Source organism: Gambusia affinis, linkage group LG22 (assembly GCF_019740435.1).
Source record: "Gambusia affinis linkage group LG22, SWU_Gaff_1.0, whole genome shotgun sequence".
Classification (NCBI taxonomy): Eukaryota; Metazoa; Chordata; class Actinopteri; order Cyprinodontiformes; family Poeciliidae; genus Gambusia; species Gambusia affinis.
The window spans coordinates 1,973,095-1,989,202 of NC_057889.1; the positions used below are offsets into that span (position 1 = coordinate 1,973,095).

At 38.6% G+C, this 16,108-nt stretch overlaps 2 protein-coding genes across 2 annotated transcripts; both read left to right on the forward strand.

Annotated features, from left to right (window-relative positions):
* The first annotated feature begins 376 nt into the window (after positions 1 to 376).
* Positions 377 to 6,923, forward strand: LOC122825518 (transcription factor E2F3-like). Its single transcript, XM_044106950.1, has 10 exons — positions 377 to 669; positions 1,328 to 1,576; positions 1,656 to 1,702; positions 1,781 to 1,827; positions 2,597 to 2,783; positions 3,219 to 3,374; positions 4,168 to 4,282; positions 4,741 to 4,888; positions 5,927 to 5,978; positions 6,064 to 6,923. Exons 1-9 carry the CDS (start codon positions 433 to 435, stop codon positions 5,950 to 5,952), a joined length of 1,212 nt encoding a protein of 403 aa, XP_043962885.1. The 5' UTR covers positions 377 to 432; the 3' UTR covers positions 5,953 to 5,978; positions 6,064 to 6,923.
* A 1,341-nt stretch (positions 6,924 to 8,264) lies between these two features.
* LOC122825877 lies at positions 8,265 to 15,001 on the forward strand. The gene is made up of 11 exons (XM_044107455.1): positions 8,265 to 8,322; positions 9,065 to 9,373; positions 10,066 to 10,341; positions 11,184 to 11,459; positions 11,801 to 12,073; positions 12,149 to 12,460; positions 13,693 to 13,754; positions 13,899 to 13,971; positions 14,291 to 14,392; positions 14,469 to 14,497; positions 14,811 to 15,001. Exons 1-11 carry the CDS (start codon positions 8,277 to 8,279, stop codon positions 14,886 to 14,888), a joined length of 1,836 nt encoding a protein of 611 aa, XP_043963390.1. The 5' UTR covers positions 8,265 to 8,276; the 3' UTR covers positions 14,889 to 15,001.
* Positions 15,002 to 16,108: the final 1,107 nt, after the last annotated feature.

Genomic DNA, 16,108 nt, shown 5'->3' on the forward strand with positions numbered 1-16,108 from the left:
TTATTCCAAAGTAGAGTCTCAGTGTGATTAAATGGCTAAACGGAAAAACCTTTGGCGGCCCCTGGTGGACAACTTTCTCAGTGCATTCAACTGGGTATAAAATCTCATTTTTATGTACTTTAGTATTTCGTTCATGTATTTATTTATCTTATTTCTTTCCCATTATTATCCCAAAAATAATAAAGTGATAGTAAGTGATTTTTTTGTAAAATCCAAACTTAATAGAGAGAATTTAGTTCATTAATGCGAAGTTTAATTGTTAAGTTCTCAGCATTAGGGTTTTGTTGTTTTATCTAATGTCCATACTCCAGCCCAGTAGGTGGCGGTAATGCACCATCACAGTTGCCCAGCCAACCGCCATAAAAAAAAGAACTTGTACTTCCGGATCAGAGACCTGATAGTTTCCTGAGGCGCGCGACGTAAACAGACTGCATGCGGCGGGAATGTGGATGTGTTTTTCCTGAAGTTTTCCCCCGGTTTTCCAGGCGAAACATGATCCCTGCCGCCGCTTCTCGCTGGATTCGGAAGGAAAACAAGCCGGTGTTCAACGTCATGTGGAAGTGCGTCGTGTCCGGGTGTCCGAGCCGCATGGGCAGCGTGAACCGGGGCGCCTGGAAGCGAGGACCGAAACGGTTCTTCAGGTTCCCCACATCTCCGGACCGAGTAAAGGTACGGCGGAAGCTCCGGGAAGTAGTCCAAGCCCAGAAGTAGCTGTTGTTTTCCCTGTTTGGTTCAGTATATTTCCTGATCTTTAAAAAGTCTAATGACACAGTAGAAAGTGAGGGAAAATGTGCACTTCCAACATTTATTCCCAATCCCAATGTCTGAAAATGCTTCCTTCTTTCTGCAACTTCTGCACTTCTTCATCCCAACATGTTTCCTTCTATCCTTCCTTCATTTTGACCTTAATTTTCTTAATATCTTCTATTGTTGTGTCCTTCCATCTGTCCTTCTATTCTTCTCGTTCCCATTCTTTCTTTTTTGTGTTCTTCTTCTCTCCTATCATTTTATGTTTCTTTTTGTGTTTATTTCCATGGATTCTTCATTTCTTTGGTCTACATTGTGCCCCTCAATCTTTCCTTCATCTAATTATTTTTGCATCCTTTCCTCCTCCTTTCATTCTGCCCGTCCTTTCCTTCCATTCTCCTTCCTTCCTTTTTCACTTTCTTCCTTTCTTATGTCCTTCTCTCCTTCCTCTCCTAATGCATGTTTTTCTTTCATCTTTCTTTGTATTTTATCATATTTCCTTGTATTTTCATTTGTCCTTCATTCATTTTTCTAATATGTTTTGTCTCCTCTCCTCCCTCCTTGCCTCCTCGTCTCCTAGGTATGGCTGGCGGCGTTGAGGGAAACCGATAAGGATCCGTCTGAGCAGCATTTCATCTGTGAGGATCACTTCCTGCCGGAGGATATTTTAGGAAGGGACGTTCGGAGTGACGCCATTCCCATCATGCCTCCTTATCTGGACGGGCCACAGTTCCCGACCGGCGCCGATCCGTTACTGGAAGAGGAGCAATGGGCGACCGGCGGCTGGGGTGATGAAGAGGAGGAGGATGAAGATGAGGCAGCAGAGCAGGTCTGGAGTCAGTTTCTACCTCTTTCATCGAATCTTTAATGTGAGATAAAAATAATAAAATCTGGTTTCTGATCTCCAGAACCCAAACAGACCTGATCAGAATCCATCAGAACCGGATGTGAAGAGGTACCAGAGTCTCAGAAACCGGGTCAAGGTCACCAAATTACTGGAAAACCTAAATAATATTTATTTCCTTTTCTTCAGTGAATTCTGTCCTCAGGATGAAACGACCGGCTGGTTCATCAGAGAAGGTGAGTCACAACCAATTAGTTTCTATCAATCATGAAATGAACGTTTTTCTAACTAATAATTATGGGATAAATATCTTTATTTATTTTGATGGCTGGAAAATTTTCAAAGCAAATCCTGGATTCTTTTCCTCCGTTATTGATTTCCTCTTTTTTTTGCTGTTTTTTCAAACTATTTAATGTTCATAGAAAGTCACAACATGTCAGCATTAACATCTGCTTCCTTCCTTTGACCTTTCTTCCTTTAAACCTTCCTTCTTTTCATCCTTCCTTCTTTCCTTCCTTTCACCCTTCTTTCCTTTGGTCTCCTTTTCCTTCATGCATCATTCATTGCTTCCTCTAATCATCTTCCCTTTCTTTCATTACTTTTCATCCTTTCACATTTCTTTGCTTCTTTTTCATTTTTTCGTCCATCATTTCATCTTTCCTCCCATCCTTCCTTCCCTCCTCTCTTCCATCCTTCCTTCCGTTCTCCTTGTTTCAGTTCATGAACCTGTTTTCAGGTGGTTCCTGATACATCAGCGTTAACATCGGCACCGGTCCGATAAATGAAACCAGGCCGATATTTTAAACTGTGTCCAAAGTTTTGGAAATACTGGTGAATATTGGAAATCAGCCATTCAATATAAATATTGAACGGGTCCAAGGTTTCATATCGATGCATCGCTAATATTTTAATATCAGACCAAGATAACCGGAGTAAAGTAATTTTTTTTGTTTGAATCATGCTGGCTCTGTTGGCGCGGTAACGTCACAGTGGTTCTGTCTCCAGGTACTCCTCTGGCCCGGCTCACACGGGGTTTCCTCCAGCTGCTCATGGCCGACCCAGACGCCTCGCTGGACGTCAGAGAGGCGGCGCAGAAGCTCCAGACCCACACACACCGAGTCCAGAGCGTCGTGGACGTCCTGCAGGGTGTCGGACTCGTCCAGAGCGACTCGGAGGAGCGGGTCCGGTGGATGTAAGCGGCTGGAGTCGGTTCTGTTCAGAGTCTCTTTGTAAAAGATTCAGGAATGAGATCAGCAGAGAAACCGTTCAGATCACAGAGGAAGGAAAACATTCCTGATTAAAACCAGTTCAACCATTAAACCAGTTCAACCAGCACCACAGACTGGAAATGGTCCATCTGGTTCTGGTTCTGTCTGTCCATCCTTCTATGTCTTTTCATCTTTAATTTGATTCTTTCCATCCTTCCTGATGTCAGTAGAAACATCTGCAGTAAATTCACAGAAATTTTAAAGTAAATATTAAATCAGACATTTTTTTAAACATGTTTCCTCCAAGCTTCTTGTTGTGTTTCCGTGTCCAAACTGAAATCTGAAATCCTTGAACCAGGATCTCTCCCTCTCCTTCCCTCTCCTTCCCTCTCCTTCCCTCTTTCTCGTTCTCTCTTCAGAGGAAGTAGTCCCATCTTCAGCTTCCTGTGGAGAGACACTTTGACCTTCCTGACGATGCTGCAGGGGCTGAAGGTCATGGAGGATGAAGTGGACCGTCTCTTTAAATCCTGCGCTCAGCAGCTCTTCGACCTCACGGAGGATGAGGAGAACTCTTCATATCCTTCTGAGTCTGAGGAGCTTCTGCGTCTAAATATCTGTAAGATACGAAGCTGGTTTGGTGTTTATGTCCCGATAATGAAGCAGCAGTTTGATCATTTCGATCCACGATATAAACTTTAATTGAAAAACATTTAAGTTAGATGTAAAAACAAGACAATTAAAATATCGCTGGCTTTTATAGTCATGTTGTTGACGTAGCAATGTATCTGGGAAGATGACATGTTAAGTTTCTAGCTCCGTCCAACCAGAACAGTATGCCCAAGAACAAAGTTCATCCATTTCATTTTGAACTGGAGAACATTGAAATAAAACACAATGCAGAAACGAGGGGAGATGAAGATGAGAGACTTGGCAGAAAACGCTGCAGTTTGAACTTCCAACAGTACGCTGCGAAGATCTCCAGTTTCTAACTCCAACTGTTTACGTTTAGCATCAGGATCAAAACATTTTCACACATTTATTAGAGTGATGTGTTACAAAACTTGAAGATGATTAATTGTTTTATTTCAACATATATGCATTTCTTTCCAGTTTGTTTTGATTTTGCATTAGCTCCTGTTAATGCTGTTAGCCGTAGCTAACCCAGTAAAAAGTAGATGATGCTTTTTGGCTCATGTAGAGCGACACATTAAAACGTCGTAGGTGAAAACTGCAATAAAGATGTACAATTTTTACTTTCCCTAACCAAAAACCTTCAGGTTAAAATGACAATTCCAACATATTTAGACCAACTGGTTTAATTGGTTGAGGTTTTTTTAAGAAGCGCTTTGATCTTTAACTTTTCTTCACGCTGGCCTACATTCGCTGCGATGACATCTGTCGCCTTGGACTCCTGCAGCATCAGACGGTGATCGTCATCAAATCTCCTCCAGAAACGAAGCTGATCATTCCTCCTCCTGAAGAGGTGAGCCGATCCCAGGGGAGAGCAGCAGATCCCAGGGGAGAGCAGCAGATCCCGGGGGAGAGCAGCAGATCCCGGGGGAGAGCAGCCGATCCCGGGGGAGAGCAGCAGATCCCGGGGGAGAGCAGCAGATCCCGGGGGAGAGCAGCAGATCCCAGGGGAGAGCAGCCGATCCCGGGGGAGAGCAGCCGATCCCGGGGGAGAGCAGCAGATCCCGGGGGAGAGCAGCCGATCCCGGGGGAGAGCAGCCGATCCCGGGGGAGAGCAGCCGATCCCGGGGGAGAGCAGCAGATCCCAGGGGAGAGCAGCCGATCCCGGGGGAGAGCAGCCGATCCCGGGGGAGAGCAGCCGATCCCGGGGGAGAGCAGCCGATCCCAGAGAGATGGATTCATTCACCTGGTTTTATCTGAAATGATGAAACTACATTAAAGCTGATTGTTTTTCTGGTTGTGGCGCTTCAGGACGGGATTCGGATGCAGCTGAAGTCGGACAACGGTCCAATCATGGCTCTGACCTGTGAGATGGGAACTTTGACCTCTGAACTCTCAAACAGCAGCGTGGCCTTCTCAGGTCTGGAGAGTCGTGTTAGGGCGTGTACGATTGATGAAGGTACCTGGAATAGAATAATCAGAAATATTTCTAATTTTAAATATTACTTTACGATCATCTCATCTGTGTCACTTTAGTTTATTCTCTGTTTGAAGGATAAACTCGTCATCTCTGCTAAATTATTTTACCAAAATACTTTTATTTCTCCACATACAGATGCATGTACATAAAGTGGAATATCATTGAAAAGTGCATTTATTTCAGTAATTTAATTAAACATATTAAGTTTATTGACTATAGGCTCTAAAACGGTCATTAAGTCACATATTGGTACTTTTTACTGGAAAATTACCTTAAAAATTGCACGTTTTCCTACACATTTTTTTTCTTTCCATGAAATTTTCCATCAATTTTTTTGGGTTGAGCTCATGCCGCAGACTCTCAAAAGCAACCCAGATGATTTTTCCTTGGTGCTGAGGTAAGGTTATTCTGATGTTGTCTTGGTTCAGCAGTGGATTGGGACATTTGTGCTCAGAGACATCGCCGTGTTTCATTTCTGAAGCTCAGATTTCATCTTTAGTTTTTGCTTTTTGAATCTCGCCTAAAGACTTGAATGGCTTTACCTCACAATTCTCTCAAGTCTGGTTATTCCTGCTCTTATTGCATTTTTTTTTTCTTTTACTGCTAAGCAGTTTTTCCTTCCACTTAACTTTCCATGCGTATTTATGGGTCAGCATGCAGGTTAGCAGGGTTCCTCATGACTTGGCCCCTTACTTTGCCAAAACTTAACATTTCTGCTTTTAAAAACTCTTTTCTTATTGGAATCATTTAATGATTTTGTAAGCAAAAAAAATCCACAAGACGAACAAAGAAATGCTTAAAATATGTTTTATAATAAAATGAGTGAAATAAATGAACTTTTCACTGTTACATTAATTTAATGAGATGTTTTTATTACACTGATTCAGCTACTGACTGAAGCCATTTGTTTTAAATTGGTTGATTTCTCTATTATTTTTCTGTCTGATGTTTTTTTAAATCCTGAAACTCAAAAAGAAAAACTGATGAAATATTTGCCTTTTATTCACCTGCCACTAGTGGTGAACAAGAAGATGAAGATCTAGGAAGAGGATGAAGATTTTCTCAGCAGGTAAAGGGAGAAATTATTGTTTTATTGAGAGATTTGTATTTATAAACAGAAATATTGGTTTATTTCATCTGTTGTTTTTTTGTAGGATATAAACCCATGGATGCGTCAAACTGAAGGAACTCTGAGGTGGAAGAGAAAAACCTCTGAATGTTCAGTGTTGGGGTTCAGAACTGACTGGAAATTCAAACTGGATGAAAGTTTCTTTCTGTTTGAACGTTGATGGCGGAAAACCGGGACCACAGCGCCCCCTGTTGGCTGAACCAAAAGCTGCTGTCTTCCTTTGTGGATCATCTCAGCTCATCAGTTCAACAATTTAAACTTCGATTATCATTTTTTTGTTAAACTGGGAGGTAAACGGAGACCAGAACAAGCTGCTGGTTTAACTGGTGGATGGACTGAAGATCTCAAACCAACTTTGTTTTTTGTTGGAACTTTAACCTCCCTGGTGTTTCCCTCTCTGGAGAGATGAACAGCTGGTCAGAAACTCACAAATCCAATACTTTTCTGTACTGTGAAGGCAGCTCTTGAAGCATTAACGGGACGCGCTCTTCAGTGTCTTCAAGCCGTTTAAAATGAAACTAAGACGTCATTCAGGCTGCAGGATGGCAAGAGAGAGCAAGACTTTCATCAGATAACTGGAAGGATGAACATATCGCAAAAACTTGCTCTTTTTTTATTGAACTTTCTGTTGTACATGTTTGATTTGAAAATATTAGGGATGTTTGTCGTCACACACATTTAGTCTGTGTAGTAATAACCACACTTATGAGTGGTTAGTTTCAGCATTAAGATGCTAAAATCTGTATAAAATGTGAAAATCCTTAATCCTTCAGTCAAAAACCCTTTAACTGCTTTCTCTCACACAGTGTGACGTCTCACCTACTCCAAATGCAACTTAATGACAGTGGAAAGGCTGGAATAAATATTTTCTTCTATTAACCTGGAGACATCTTTGTTGGGTTTTATTTTTCATTTTAGAAAAACATGAAGGAGGAACAGAAATTAGTTTTGACAGAAACGTGTTAAATGTTAAAATGTTCCTTCCTTTGTGTTGCTGTTTGAGTTGAAAGAGAAGAAACCAGATATCCAGACGGGATCAGCAGAACCGAAAAATTTTCAAAATACATTGAAACCAATAAAAGATTCGACTTCAGAATAAAGAAATAATTCCCTCATTTTGTCTTTAGCCAAACTGGTTTGTATAAATTACTTGAACAAAACCCTCATTCTGAGTGAATTACCTCCACAGCATGCAAAGAGCAGCTGTACATTCCTATCAATAATCTAATTATTTAGTTTGAGATGTGCTGAAGCAGAGACATAATTTTTTATACTGTTTGCATGTTTGTTGGCTTTTATTTTTTTACTTGCACGATAGAAACGTATGGTAAAAGAAAACACTGAATTCCTGTATCAATCACACCATAACGATGCTGAACAGCCAATCAGAAGCAGATAAATCTAATATCACAGTTTAATGAATATTTTTTTCTCACATAAACTTCAAAATAATTATTTTAAGAACACATTAAGTGACCAAAACTGTCTGGCATTCATTTCGTAAACAAATCAAAACTATTTTTCTTCTAGTAATGATCATAACTGAGTCATGTCCATTTCCTGCTGGACTTGAAAGAACTTTGATAAAGGAAAAAATCAATGAAGCTCAGTTTGATTCTCTGATCTGTTCTGATGGACTCTGGTCCAGTCAGCTGGCATTTCTTCTTCTACTGGTCTGACTGGTTGTAGCATCAGATCAAAATTAACTGCCAGCAGTAGAGGGGGCTGTTGGGTTCTGATGGACACTAACTCGCCAGCAGAGCATTCTGGGATTTGTAGTATAAGTAGTAAACATTTTTATTCTAAAGTATTTTTATTTTCTGCTGTAAGGATCCAGTTGGTCCTGTTTGGGTTCTGTTCTGACTGGGTTTATCTGCTCTGTCTGCTGGGTGTCGGTGGACTAACAGCAGCCCGTTGCTGAGCGTGACAAGTTATCTCTGCTCAGGCAATGGAAATTAGGACAAGTTATACAAAATAAATACAGTTAAAAAGAGGAAATAAAATCTTAGTCTGCTGTTCTTTACCTGCAGATTCTTCTTGTAAAACATCTCAGTGTTACAAAGTGAGTTAAATGTAGTTCATCTGTTCATTTCTAACTGAAGTTCGGTAACTGTTTGCTTCATTCTGCGGTTTTCTGTCACTCACTAGGAAGTGTGATAAGAGCAAAATGACAGGATACTGTGCAACGAGGAAATATGATCAGTATTTTCAGATCAGCAGCTGATAGACGGACAGGAGATGTTGGTTCTGGTTCTGGTTCTGGTCGTTGTGCTTCAGTTTGAAGGTAAAGATCTGTTTTCTTTCACATGAAGATGAGAAAAATTAAAAGAAACTTTAATTTTTTATGGAGACATTAACTTATAATAACTATAAAATCAATATTTATGGCATTTATGAGTTTTTTGAAAAATGATCTAAGTTCATTTACTTCTGAGTTTATTTGAAAGGTTATGTTTTCATATTATTCTTTTCTGTTGTTTACTTGGCTCCTTTTGTCGTACATTATTTTCTGTTTTTGGATGCTTGGAGGTTAGAAACTTTTACACAGTCCTGTGTTATCAGCTGCCTGTTGAAGCTGATTTATAACATCAGCCTTGTGCCTTTGTAAGGGCAGGTCCACAGAGGGTTCCAGAACATCCTGTGGTAGAAATCTTTGATCAATTATTTTTGTGACTGTGGGAAAAAGCCCAACCTCTTTCCTTGTAATCATAATAAAAGGCAGTTGGGGACTGTGAACCGGCGGAGTTTAACCCAGACAGGGATTGACGGCGGTTCTCAGCGTCTGGCTTTGCTCCCCTTTTCTGTAGAAAGTAACTTGTGTTTTTGGTTGATTCCTTGCAGGTTGGGAACTAAAATAGACCCAACATGAGTGAAATTTTATTTTATTGTCATCAAGACTGAACAATGTAAAAATAATTCAACACCAGGGAAACAAGATGAATAAAACATTTCTAATTTCACCTTCATGATTATTTGGTGAAGAATGAAATCTGTAAAACTTTAATGTGTTTTTGTTTCTGCTGCAGGAACCAGAGGAGAACTTCATCTGTATCACAGAGAAGGAGAAAATGTTGTTCTACCTTGTAACAGTCGTTCATCATATTATTCATGCTCCATTATTAACTGGCTTTCCGACAGAGAGAGAAGCTCAGCTCACACAGTGGTTAAAAATGGTAAAGTTGATCAGAGTTCACCTCGAGCTTCCAGGTTAAATTTGGACAATAGTTGCTCTCTGATCATCAACAACATCACTGCTGATGATGCTGGACTCTACATCTGTATACCTGATTCAGATGACACCTTTGATGGTTTTGTCTATCTGAATGTTTTAACCAGTAAGTATGAAAACCTGAATGTTTTAACATTCAGACTGTTTCCTTCTGATCAACTTGGTGAAATGTTGGACAGATGTTTCTGACATCATCAGTTCTGATTTCCTTTTTCTCTGAAACCTTGAACTTCTTTGGACTTTAACATGAGCGAACCTCTCAGTGACCTGATGCAGTCAGAAGTTCAGATGTTGTTCAGTCAGAGAAACAATCATTTATTTAGATTCAAGTAAACATTACCCATCAGTCCACACAGTCTGAAATGAAGCTTGCAATCAGGTTTTTATTTTTCCCAGCCAACCTCTGTTGTTTCTTCTACTTCCTGTTTGAGCTGGGGGCGGGGCCAAGCTGTGATGACATCACGAAGTCGGCTCATTAGAGTGAACATTGTGCTCAGTTTAGATTTAATCAGTTTATCTTTTATTGTTCAATGTTTGATCAAAGCTTTGAATAATCAACTTTCTATATAACTTGTTTTCTTCCATCAAGCTGATCAAAACCTGATCAGATCTGTAATAATAATGCAGATCAATAATCATGTAAAATGGAAAAACATTACAAAGAAAGTAATGATTATAATTTATTTTATATTCTACATTCTGCAGCCTGAGAGTCTAAGACTTTATTAAAGTTCTCACCTCTGAGAAAGTTACTTTAACATATTTTAGAGAAAACTGTATTTGTATTTTTTCCTTCAGTTTCAGATGCTGATCCAACAAATGAAGATTTCACATTACAATGTTCTCTGTGGAGAGACGAAGGATTGACTTCTTGTCCAGAGAAAAGTTTCCGCTGGTTTGATGAGACAGGAAGTGAACTGACCAGTAAAAATGATGATCGCAGCTCAACACAAAGATGTTTTTCTTCTCTAACTGTGAAGCATCAGAGCGACACCAACAGAAGATTCACCTGCCAGTTTGTTGAAGGAAATGAAGTGAAGGTTGAAGTTCAATACACACATCTGATCAGACAAGGTATGATGTCTTTTTTTCTTCACAGAGTAAATGAGATAAACAGCAGGAATTTCTACTATTTTATTTGATTATTTATATTTTTTATATGTTATCATTTGTCTTTGTAGACAGATTACAGTATATTTTCAAAACTAGTTTTCTATCTGAAATAAAACTTAATTTTCTCCTCTGAGATAAAAAAGGTTCAGAACTTTTTTATTTTTCTGCTGCAGCTTAAGATCAGTGAAACATCCTCCATGAAAGCAAAGAGGACAAAGACTGTTGTTACAAATATTCAATTAATTTACAGATACTGAGTGAGATTTATGGTAATAATATGAATTGAATATGAAATGAATAATATGAAGTGAAACAGATTCACTGAACTGATCAGTGAACCGTCTGAATGTTTGTGTGGAACAAAGTGACCAGTGCAGCGTTTTGTAGGGAACCTTTAAAAAGTGACACCAGAACAGAGCAGCAACTTTTAGAGTCTGTTAGAGACAGAAGAGACAGATCAGTGTGTTAAAGACAGAAATCCTCACAGAGACTTCAGACTGAGAGTCACATGTTGGTCAGTTTCCAGGTTGGATAATAAACTGAGTTTTAACAATAAATCATCCAGTTCTTCAGGAGAAAATAAAGTTTCAATGCAAATAAAAGAAATTCAAACTAACCAACTTCTGTGAGATTTTGAAGTTGCTGGATTTTCTTTCAGAATCGTGAATTGTTTCTATTGAATATATTTTATTTTTTTAAACATGTATTTTATTTCCACTGAATACAGGCAGAAGATCACAGAAACTGATATTGTATTATTAACTAAATTAATAGTAAAATATTTCTCTGAATGTTTTTTCCAGTCCATCTCTACCACAGAGCAGGAGATGAAGCTGTTCTGCCCTGTAACAGACCTTCATCATCCGACTCATGCTCCTCTGTTGACTGGATTTATCAGAGAAATAAAAACATGAACAGGAAACAGGAAGTTCATAGAGGAATGGTTCAGAGTTCACCTCGTTCTGCCAGGATGAGTTTGGACAGAAAATGTTCTCTGATCATCAACAACATCACAGCTGAAGATGTTGGACGTTACAGCTGTGGATATAATACAGATGTGTATCTAAACATGATGATCAGTAAGTAATCTAAACTAATGACTCTACCTGCTGATTTCAGTCTGTTAAAGATCTGACAGTTTAGATCCTGATGTGTTTTTGTCAGGACTGGAACTGGATCTGTCTGATTTTAGAGACTGAAATCTGTTCAGTTCTCTCTTTATGATGTTAATTATGTTGCAGTGGGGAAAATAATTTAATTATATTTAATTATATTTCCAATGGCTCATTTTAGTATTTTATCACTAAATGTTTGTCTGCAATGTTTCCATAGAAAAGCTGCTGATTGTTACCATAAATATAAAAGATTTTCTTTATGAAAAGTCTTGGTGATGAAATGTGAATTTCTTGTTTTCTTTCAGTCTCTTCATCTCTTCCAGCTGTTGATCCAACAAAGAATGAAGAGATCACATTACTCTGTTCTCTGATGAGACTCGGTTCTTGTCCAGATAAAAGTCTCCTCTGGTTGAACGAGACAGGAAGTGAACTGACTGGTGAAGGTGATGAATATAAATCTGGAGGACAGTTTGGTTGTGTTTCTAGTCTGACTGTGAATCTTCAGAGCAGCAGAAGATTCACCTGCCAGTTTGTTGAAGGAAACAAAGTGAAGATAGAAGCTCACTATGGATCTGAAGGTATGATGTCATATTTTTATAAATAAGTTAAAATGTTGCAATGAACAACATTCTTTGTTTTTGTTTTTGCTGCAGGAACCAGAGGAGGAAAACTTCATCTGTATCACAGAGGAGGAGAAAATGTTGTTCTACCTTGTAACAGTCCTGAATCGTTTGATTCATGCTCCATTATTAACTGGCTTTACAACAGAGATAGAAGCAAAACTCACTCAGTGTTTATAAATGGAAAAGTTGATCAGGGTTCACCTCGAGCTTCCAGGTTAAATTTGGACAATAGTTGCTCTCTGATCATCAACAACATCACTGCTGATGATGCTGGATTCTACATTTGTAGAGCTGGTCCAGGAATCTCCTCTGATGGTTTAGTCTATCTGAATGTTTTAACCAGTAAGTATGAAAACCTGAATGATTTAACATTCAGACTGTTTCCTTCTGATCAACTTGGTGAAATGTTGGACAGATGTTTCTGACATCATCAGTTCTGTTTTCCTTTTTCCAATAATAATGCTGATCAGTCAAAACAGTTGTATCAGTATTTCTTCTGTTTATTCTTCACATCCTGAGACAAGTTGCAGTTAATCTCTTTAAAGAGGCTTCTTCATTTTTCAGAGATTAAGACAGGGGTGTCAAAGTCAAATGGACGGAGGGCCAAATAAAAAATTTAGCTACAAGCCGAGGGCCGGACTGATCGAATGTTCATTGAAATTTTTTTAAATGACGCATATAGTCTAGTGAACCTTATTGAACCTACTGAAAACCTAACAAATATATTCCAATATGATCAGATAAATAAAGCAATATTTTCTTATGGCTCTGTAAGTAATCTTTAATTTTCAACAGACACAACTGAAATATTTTTAAAATATAATTGGATTGAAATACAATAAAATAAAGTGCAAAAATCTATTAATCAAAAACAACACTTTCATCAAGGAGAAGTAATATGCAGTGAAAACAAATATTAAACTTTAACTTTTAAACTTGAACTGAGTAAAAACTCTAAATATAAACTCTAAACCTTGTTTGAAACCCCCGGTTCTCAGTGTCCACCTTCCTTTTTGCCATTTTTGATGGGTATCTGAAAGTTAATTTTACAGTTATGCTGACGACTGCTGTGCTAATAACCCTTCTAGACCGGACGTGTCGCCGGCGACACATCTAAATTTGCAGTACCGTAATTCCGCCACACGTAGCGCTAAGTGGAAAAATTCCAACGGTTTCTGAAAGGGGAGACGTTGCACTTTCCAGCAAGTATCGGGTTAATACGGTAACTTCGCAGCTGCAGCTGCACAGAGTGTAATTAATCCGAGGGGCACTCGTTTAAATAGACGGTATATTTCGGCAATAACTTGGTGGATATTGAAAGTTCCGGTTGTTATGGATACATGGGTAAGTACATCATCTCACAGAACATTTAAAGAACTACTTACAGTTCAAATAAGGAAGATATTTTTTTTTTCAGACGGGGTGCCGGCTTGCTGCGGTCTGCGGGCCGGTTCTAATAATAAATCAAGATCATCCCAGGGGCCATAAAAAATCTTCTCGCGGGCCGTATGTGGCCCGCGGGCCTTGACTCTGACATATGTGGATTAAGACAACAGCTTTCATTTTTCTTTCAGTCTCTCCATCTCCTACCGATGCTGATCCAGCAAAGGAAGATTTCACTTTACTCTGTTCTTTGGTGAGAGATGGAGAGTTTGGTTCATGTCCAGATAAAAGTTTCCTCTGGGTGGATGAGACAGGAAGTGAACTGACTGGTGAAGATGATGAATATAAATCTGGAGGACAGATTGTTTGTGTTTCTCGACTGACGGTGAATCTTCAGAGCAGCAGAAGATTCACCTGCCAGTTTGTTGAAGGAAACAAAGTGAAGATAGAAGCTCACTATGGATCTGAAGGTATGATGTCTTATTTTTATGAATAAGTTAAAATTTTGGACTGAAAAACATCAACTTCTGGTTAAATGTCTCATTGATTTATTTTGAATCTTATGATCAAACAATTGATTTCTAATTCTAACTTTTCACACCACAGTTTTTATGTAGATCTCCAGTTTTCTTCTCCATGATGGTGGTTCAGGTTCTCCTTGGTTCTAAATGTGGATCCAGAATCACAGACACTCAGATTGATGTTCAGTCCACCATCATGTTCAAACTATTTTCTTCCTAAATCAGATGAAAATGATCCCATCAGGTTGTTGCTCCGTCTCCTCCTCAGGCCCCCCCGCCTCGTCTCCTCTGAGCTTCATCATGTTGACTCTGAAGATCACAGGACTGATCCTGATGGTTGGAATCACTGTTGGTATCATCAGAACCAGAGGTGAGGAAACTCAGCTACAATGGAGACAATTTACACACTTCTTACTTTAATCACTTTATTCTGTTTTTCACTGCAGGAAGAAAAAAGCCTCAGAAAGACGTTAATGTAAGAGAAACAATCATGAAAAATACATTCATAGACATTTTATATATAGATTATAAATGACAAACATTATGTCAGCAGTATTGATTTTTATCTTTTTCCCTTTTTAGTCTTTACCTTGAAACGTCTTAGAAGAAAATCAACTTTCATTGAACTATAATGTTGTAAAACTGTTATATTATATGAGTAATAAATGTATAAGCTGTTATAAAGGATTTTCTCAGTAGTATCATTTGTGATCCTATTTTTATTTAGATGTTCATTTTGTTTCTGTTCCTGTTTTATCCAGTTAATCTCTGCTTGTTTTTTCTCTCAGGTTCGTTTTGCTGTTGATGACGACTCAGTGAATTATGAAAATGTTGGAGAACGTTCTGCTGCCGCCGCTCTCCACTGAGCTTCATCACATCAGTTACAGTTCATAGAAAAACTGTGTTATATAAAATTTGTTTCAGTATGCATGTGTATCTTTTTACTTGTTAAATTTGCTAATAAAGGAGATAAACAGTTGATGAACTATTCTCTTAGTTCTCATTGTGTTTTGAAGTGGAAAACCCAGAATCTCTGTATTTTTTCTCTGAGTGAAATCCCCCTGGAGTCAGACGGACGGATCCATAATCAGACAACAGAAACTCATCACAGTTACTGGATCATTGTCTCAGTCACACCAATAAGATGCTGAACAGCCAATCAGATGCAGATAAATCTAATATTGAATTACATGCAGACCTCGTCTCTCGGCTTTGAGGGACAGTCTGGACTGGGATCGTCTCCAGGATGCATGATGACCAGTGAAGTGCAGCGCAGCGAGCTCTACCTGCAGGGCGGCGCTAGAGGAATGGGCTCCGGTGCCACAGTATGACCAAGGAGTTTGATGGCTCCATTAAGAAACCCCGATTTTAAATTAGTTTTCTTCCAGCAGCACTATTTATAAAGCTTCTCCAAGATGAACATGTTGAGTCACAATTATTGTATTTAAGTTGAATCTGTTGCATCAATTTATCCATTTAATTGATTATTTTATAATTAAGTTTGGCAAAATACAAATGAAACCTCAAAATAAAACCTTAATGATTAAGGACACATCAAATGATTAAAACTGTCTGTTAATTTCTTAAACCAAATGAGACATGGTCTGCATCAAATAATAAAATTCAATGATCAGCAGATCATTCAATGGGCTGTTTACAGAAGAGCCAGATTTTCTGAAATAAATTATTCGCAGGCTGGAGTTTAACAGAGTTCAAAAGAAATTAAATCAAGATATTCAGAAAAAAGCAATAAGTTCAACAAAATAAAACCTTAGTTCTCCTCTCCTTTATGTTATTGACAACCAGCTAAAGCTTAAACTAAATAATGATTCACTTTAGTTGATCTGACTGTTACAAGGTGACTCAGTTCAATGGAGCTTAAATGTCTAAAGGTTGTGCAACTTGTTCTTCCTATTTGTGGCTTTCCTTCAGTTTCTATAGAAAACCCAAAAGTGACGACATCATAGTGACAGGATACATGGTGGGTGTTGATGTGAAGCTGTTTTTATCTTTTATTTCAGCCTCAAAGAGGAAATATGATCAGTATTTTCAGATCTGCAGCAGAGAAAAGTCTCTCAGTTCAGCA